Below are 7,280 nucleotides of genomic sequence, written 5' to 3' on the forward strand. Positions count from 1 at the left end.
TCCTCGATAACGGTAGCACGTATCGTGACGGGGTTTGGCTTATTTTGTTCGTTATTATGTAAGGATGAAGCCAGAAAATTGTATTTAGCGATAAAGGAAGAAAAAAAAATTTTTTTTCGATTTTTAAAAATTTTTGGAAATTTTTCATGTCTGTGTAGAGTGATTCCTCGATAACGGTAGCACGTATCGTGACGGGGGAGGGCTTTTTTTGTTCGTTATGATGTAAGGATGAAGCCAGAAAATTGTATTTAGCGATAAACGAAGAAAAAAAATTTTTTTTTCGATTTTTAAAAATTTTTTTTTACGGGAAAAATTTTTTTTGCGGGAAGTTGTCGTTTTCTTCCTTTTGCTCCCTCATATAGGAAGTTTTATGATGGGATACATTTAGGCTTTCGTATATAATTATCGTAGGATATATTTAATGATATTTCTATATACTAGATCGAATTTTTGACACATTTTGGAATGTATGTGGGTGTATGCGGCTGTATGGCTGTGTAGAGTGATTCCTTGATAACGGTAGCACGTATCGTGACGGGAAAGGGCTTATTTTTTTCGTTATGACATAGGGACGAAGCCAGAAAAATTCATTTATCGATAAACGTAACGTTTTTTTTTCTATTTAAGAAAAAAATTTTTTTTTTTTGCATTGTTTGTTTGAGATACCCGATAAAGCTGAGAGGCGCTTTCGTTTCGCTTTCGTAATTAGAAAGATGATATTAATATTTTCAAATTATTTTTAAGTTAAAAAAAAAGTATGAAGAAGCTACTTGCCAATACATTGGCAGCGGTTTTTTTTTTGGTATTTACCAGTTTCATTTATTCATAGAATAAGATGAGATTATTATATATATTGATTATTTTTTTACATTGTTATAAATAATAATATTATAATAATTAGGTTACAAATAATAACTATAATATAGGGGATTGTAAAATTGGTCCATTGATGGGCACATTTTGACTTCTTTTCATAACAAACCATTTATAAAGGGCTGCATCAACATCTGGATTCTTACAAACACGTCTTTTTTTAACGGACCCGCGGCATTCTTCGAAAGATTTTATTATACTCTCACGCAATGCAAACGTCGGTATGAGATTTTCCGTTTTGCAAATCTTGAATGATAGAGTTTTTTTTGGATTAAAATCTCCCATTTTCAAATTGTACAAAAAAGTACCAGAAATACGTTTTCCTTGCGAAAGCAACTGTAAAATTGATCATTAACTTGCTTAAAGTAAGCTTTGTGTACATAATTCTGTGTTATTGAGTTTGCGTACGAGTATCTAGCTACGAGTGTAAACACGCAATTTCTCGTTATAAACGTCAATTTTTCCCAAAATTTTTCCTAAATTTTGCTCGTTATACCCGACTTCTCGTTATATCGATCTCGTTATATAGATACACTTTCCTATACCTAATGCATTGGAACCAACCAAATGTCCAAAATCTGCTCGTTATAGCCGGTATCTCGCTATATCCGACCTCGTTATAAACGGCCTCCACTGTATAATAAATTTGAGTTCATGAAATATATTTTTTGTGAATTCAGCAGTTTAATGTCTTTTATCTTTGTATAATTGTTTTCTACAGTACAAGGCGGCTGTACCTTAATCCTAGACGCTGGATTAGATAAAATGGAAAATAATCAGATCAAAGTATATCACTAAATATAATTAAACTGTTAACGTTTTGTTTCATTATCCCTACACAGCTTTTATGAAAATTTCCGAATTTTTTACATTTGATTACGTTTAAAAATCGGTGTCAATACATTTCCAAGACGCTTCCCCATGAAAAAATGATTGTCCTGATTTTTAGCTATTAATGCTGATATAATAATTATTTACCACTTCAAACACAAATCAAGTTCGTGATCAACAAAATCGACAATAACTGCAATTCATAACAATAATCTTTACCGTCCCATTATTGAGAAAACTCCTACACGATGCATACCCAGACACCCAAAAAATTTGTGTAAAAATTATTCAAATTTTATTCATTAAAATTCTATTTAGGTGAAATAATTTAATTTTTTTTGATTTCAGGGTTTAATATTTGTTGTTGATAGTAATGATAGAGAACGTATTGGTGAAGCTAGAGAAGAGCTGATGAGAATGTTAGCTGAAGATGAATTAAGAGATGCTGTTTTATTAATTTTTGCCAACAAGCAGGTAAAAACCAATTAACGAAATATTTTTCTCGTTTATCTAAATTATCAACTCGCATTATGCATCATGAAAATCTTGCGACATTAATGGATTCGTGTATTTGAAATAATTTTTTTCTATCACATAATTTCCTATTTTTGGTATGCGATTGATAATTTCAATACATGGTTGATACTCCCGAAGTCTGCTTTTTGGGGTATAGAAAATGAAAAAATGGTGAAAATTTTTTTGTCACATTAAATGGTGCGAACTAGTTAACTCTTTTTTAAACCATTAAATATGAATAATCATTGAATCTGGGGCCTTGAGATTTCGTTCTACGAAAACCATGTCCGATTTTATGCTTAAAATTGACTATTTTCGGTTACGGAGGTGACACACACGGAGCTGACAAATCGCTGCTTTGATCAACTAACAAGGAGACCACCCCAGCTCCGGGTCATGGATTTGCTCCAAAATTTTTTTCGGGTTTCCTGGTACCCAATACTGAAGCTCCCTGTGCTTAGTTTGATCTCATGGGCCTTAGGGCCCATTTTTAAGAGGATTTTCCACATTATAAAAAAGTCTTTGTTATTTTCTATATCGATATAGAAGTACTTAAATGAAAAAATGCGACGATAAAAAGTTTTAAAATTTTTCAAAGAATCTGCTTGAATTTTTCCATAATTTTTGGGACCATCTATGACTTAATTCAAGAGGCCCAAATTTGACGCTTTTTTTAATAGATTTTAGGACTTCTTAAAGAGAGTGATAGATAGCCCCGAAAATTCTGAAAAAATTCAAGCAGATTCTTTGAAAAATTTTAAAACTTTTTATCGTCACATTTTTTCATTTGAGTACTTCTATATCGATATACAAAATAACAAAGATTTTTTCATAATGTGGAAAATCCTCTTAAAAATGGGCCCTAAGGCCCATGAGATCAAACTAAGCACAGGGAGCTTCAGTATTGGGTACCAGGAGACTCCAAAAAAATTTTGGAGCAAATCCATGACCCGGAGCTGGGGTGGTCTCCTTGTAAGTATGAAAAATGAGAAACGCGCAAAATTTTCCGTACAACTCGAAATTCGGTCATGAAAAACGAGTCTTTTGACGGTTAAAAAGAATGATCATAGCTCGAGATATTCATTTCCACGGAGGTGACAGTTTTTTTGACACACGTGAATTTTCCAATAGAATAATTATCGCTGTATAGCTAAAATTTGAAATTTGAACCCGCAACCTACACTAATCGAAAGCTGGGTTCTAATACTTGACATTTACGTATCTAGGGACATCAAAAATGGGTTATCCAAAGCAGGCGGTATACTTGAAATTATTCGGAAGCACGATTAAAATCCGAGACATTTTTGAATTGTGTGGGAAAATTTTTAAAACATTTTTCAAGGTCCTATGATAGACTTAAACATTACTTTAGATGTATAGAACCTGATTTCGTAGTTATTATAGAGCCAGGTGCTTATGAGAATGCATGGTATATGCAAATAAAGTTAACTTTGAGATCTAGACATGCCACGGAGGTGACATTTGGCATGTATATCTTCACGGCAAATTTAACTGGCACTAAAAAATTGAAATATTCATGTCCAATCATGAAAAATACAACAATATTGAATGAACGACCGAGCCAGTTTTGGCTTATCTTCACTAGTTTGAGAACATGGCATGTAGACATGCAAAAAGCAGACTTCGGGAGAATCAACCATATATGAAATTGAAAAAATGATTAACATGTCAAGAATATAACGAGTTTTGCAATTTAAGTTAGACACTATAGCTATGTATTTATTCCATGCATCGATTTACTATACAAATATATTTGAATATCGTGGATTTCTATTATGGCGGGGTATGGTCCTGACCTCGAAAAATTTTGAATTTTTTTTTATGGTTTTATTTGATTGTTTATACTTTCAAGAGTATTCTGTGAAAATTTCAGCCCAATCTGAGCAAAATTGATGAAAATATTGAACTTTTAATTCGATTACCATTTGCCATCTGTGGCATTTGACGTCAATTCATTTTGTTCAGAAAATTCGTTATAAATAAAAAAATATCTCTACGTCAGTACCTGCTCGAAGGGTTTATAAAGAACTATGCAAATTTTCAAAAAGATTGGTTGAATACTTTTTTAGTTACGTTTCTTACCGATTTGAAAAATCTTGACTATAATGTTGTATCTTTGAACTGCAATTCCTCGAAATGACATTTTTCAAATCGGTGAGCAACGTCACTCAAAAAGTATTCAACCGATCCTTTTGAAAATTTGCACAGTTCTTTATAAACCCTTCGAGCAGGTACTGACGTAGAGATATTTCGATTTTTCCGAAAATTTTTTTGTTTATAACAAATTTTTCGAAATAAATGGTCGATTTTTCGTGTCTGGACGCAAGTTTAAAGTTTTTTTTCAACTTCAAAATTACGTCAAAATTCGAAAAATCACTATAAATGAAAAAACTCTACGTCAGTCACTGATAAAACTCATAAACTAATGAGGTAATTTTGCATTTTTCGTTTCAGATGATTCTGTGAAAAGTTACGTTTCTTACCAGAATTTTCACGACTTTTCCGTAGATTTGCTCTCAAAGGTCCAAAAATGAAAATTTTTTGATGAAATTTTCACAAAATACTCTTGAAGTCATGTACTTTCACATGTACATTTTAGAAATAAATTTTTTTTTTACTAGTAAAAAGAATTGAAAAATTGAAAAAAATCGATAAATCAGCACCATACCCCCCCTTAAGAACGTGGTGACTACTTTCACAAAAATCTAAAAGTCCCTTTAAAAATTCTAAAAGTTACATGTCGGTTCTTCGATAAAATCTTTGTTTTATACATTTTTATCATAAAGCGCTTAACTATCGAGTGGAAAAATATATTTTAGTTTTAATGTAATAATAGTTCAATCTCTCAATTCAAAAATGGAGCACTTATCGAAAAAAGTTGTGGAAAAAAGTTTTTGGAATTGATCAGAAAAACCGTATTTATTTTTCCAGAACTTTAGAATGTTTCAAAAATTAGTCACATCCAAAAAAAGCCCACAATTCACATGTGTTCTTGAATGAATTTTAAGCAATTGTTGTCATTAAATTACGTTGAGAAAGCTTTCTTTTCGAATGAAAAATTTCAAAAGTGTTTTCATCTTTTCGATTTTGATTTCCATTTTGTTTCCTCAAACTTTTTATCTTAAACTGAACTGAATAATGTTCAATTTTAGTTTATGTATCGGATGCTACGAAACTATAAGATTTCAAATGATTTCCACGTGGAAAATCAAAAAATTAATTTTTTTATAATACATTTTATTAATAAAGAACTACTTTTAAACTGCTTATTTTTTCATTAATCTGAGGTCAGATTCTAGAAGATCTTTAAATTTCACATTTAAATTGATTGTTTTTATATTACTTCGACTCCATTTTTACCGAGAACATTTTCACTGGTAGATTGTTGAAATATTGGGTGCCCACGATGAAATTTTGTTGCCTACTATCGTCACGATTTTACAATTTTTTTGCAGTTTTATATTGCACTATCATGTTATGCTATCATATTTCTAAATTGTAAGTTAATTTATAATTACAAATCAGATTACACAACCATAATTTTTTCAGGATTTACCCAATGCCATGAATGCTGCAGAAATAACAGATAAATTGGGCCTACATTCACTTCGTAATCGTAATTGGTACATACAAGCTACATGTGCAACTAGCGGCGATGGACTGTATGAAGGATTAGATTGGCTCTCTAACCAACTCAAAAATGCAAACCGTTAAATAGGCAATCGATCTATAACTTTGTTAAGTATATATAGATTCACAATCTCAAAAAATTAAAATGCCTAATTAATTTTTTTATCATAAAATTAATACAAAATTCTGAAGAGATGAATAATTAATTTTTTCTGAATAAATATCTTGATAAGAGATTAGATTACCAATATGTAACGCAAAATCTACTATTCAAAACATTGTAACATACTTTCCTTTTTTGGAGTCATGAAAAAATGAAAGATTCATATACATATGTGTAATGCATTGTGACTTTGGAATACATGTCTTATTAAAGTTATAATCTGCTTCATAAAATTTATTTTTCAAATAGTTACTTTCCATACCTTTTATATCGCTTTAGTTTTAAAATTAATTGCTGCTTAAGGGACTATTACCGAAATGAATTTTTTAACTATTATATCATTTTTTATATCATTTTTGCATGGCTTATACTATCCAGAATCACCTTAAGTTTGATACAGAAATTCTGGTTTCAATTCCGTCAAAGTCAAGATAAGCATATACGCGACATTCATTTTTCTCGAGATGTGATGTGCTTTTGCGGGTCGGACAGATAATCTCCGGATACTTCCAGCCGATCCTTCCTTACCGAATTTCATACACTTTTTTAATATTATATTAGACTTGGTAATATTTCAGAATACTACGAAAATTCCGTTATTTTTTCTTCAACAATTTTTGCATTTTTTGTAAATTATCCTGTCCCACATGTTACTAAAAAAGTGTACAAATTTAGCAACAATCAGCCGAGTAAATTCGGAGATCAACTATGCATGCTTCGAGAAAAAAGACTTAAAGAATTAAATTTTTTTAATATGTTTTTCTACTCCTAACATCGATCAAACAAGTTGTTATAAATGTATAATAATCGAGCCGAGAAAAAATGGTGAAAATAGCTTTTATTCTTTTCTTTTAACCGATAATAGTCCCTTAATAAAGACTTAAATACTAAATTGATTTCCACTCTTCTTGTAATGTTAATTAGGTACATAGAGTATCAACTGAATAAATAAGTCATATATACACCTAGATAAAGTCACGAGAATTCTCCGTAAAGTCGAGTAACCAAAAAAATTATGGACAAATGTCCGTATGTATGTGTATGTGTGTCTGTGCCTGCGCATGTTCTGTCCTGTTTCTCGGTTTTTTTGCTAAAATTAAGCTGCATTAAACTACCTCGTAAATGACCAGTATGCATTGACTTATTTCATATAAAAATTTGCCTAATTCAATATTTTGTAATGCCGCTAAAATTCTTTGTTCATTTTTGGTTGATTATAATGATTTGTATGTAGATTTCCATTGTA

At 30.9% G+C, this 7,280-nt stretch overlaps 1 protein-coding gene across 1 annotated transcript in view; it reads left to right on the forward strand.

The window, feature by feature from the left end:
* The window catches only part of LOC106653887 (ADP-ribosylation factor 1), a 25,835-nt gene extending 19,568 nt beyond the window's left edge, over positions 1-6,267 (forward strand). The window contains exons 4-5 of the mRNA XM_014373561.2: positions 2,053-2,178; positions 5,791-6,267. Of these exons, the coding sequence (XP_014229047.1) occupies positions 2,053-2,178; positions 5,791-5,955 (291 nt within the window). The 3' untranslated portion in view covers positions 5,956-6,267. The remainder of the gene's footprint in view (positions 1-2,052; positions 2,179-5,790) is intronic.
* Positions 6,268-7,280: the final 1,013 nt, after the last annotated feature.

The sequence above is a fragment of the Trichogramma pretiosum genome, unplaced genomic scaffold, assembly GCF_000599845.2.
Source record: "Trichogramma pretiosum strain Unisexual culture from Peru unplaced genomic scaffold, Tpre_2.0 scaffold116, whole genome shotgun sequence".
NCBI lineage: Eukaryota > Metazoa > Arthropoda > Insecta > Hymenoptera > Trichogrammatidae > Trichogramma > Trichogramma pretiosum.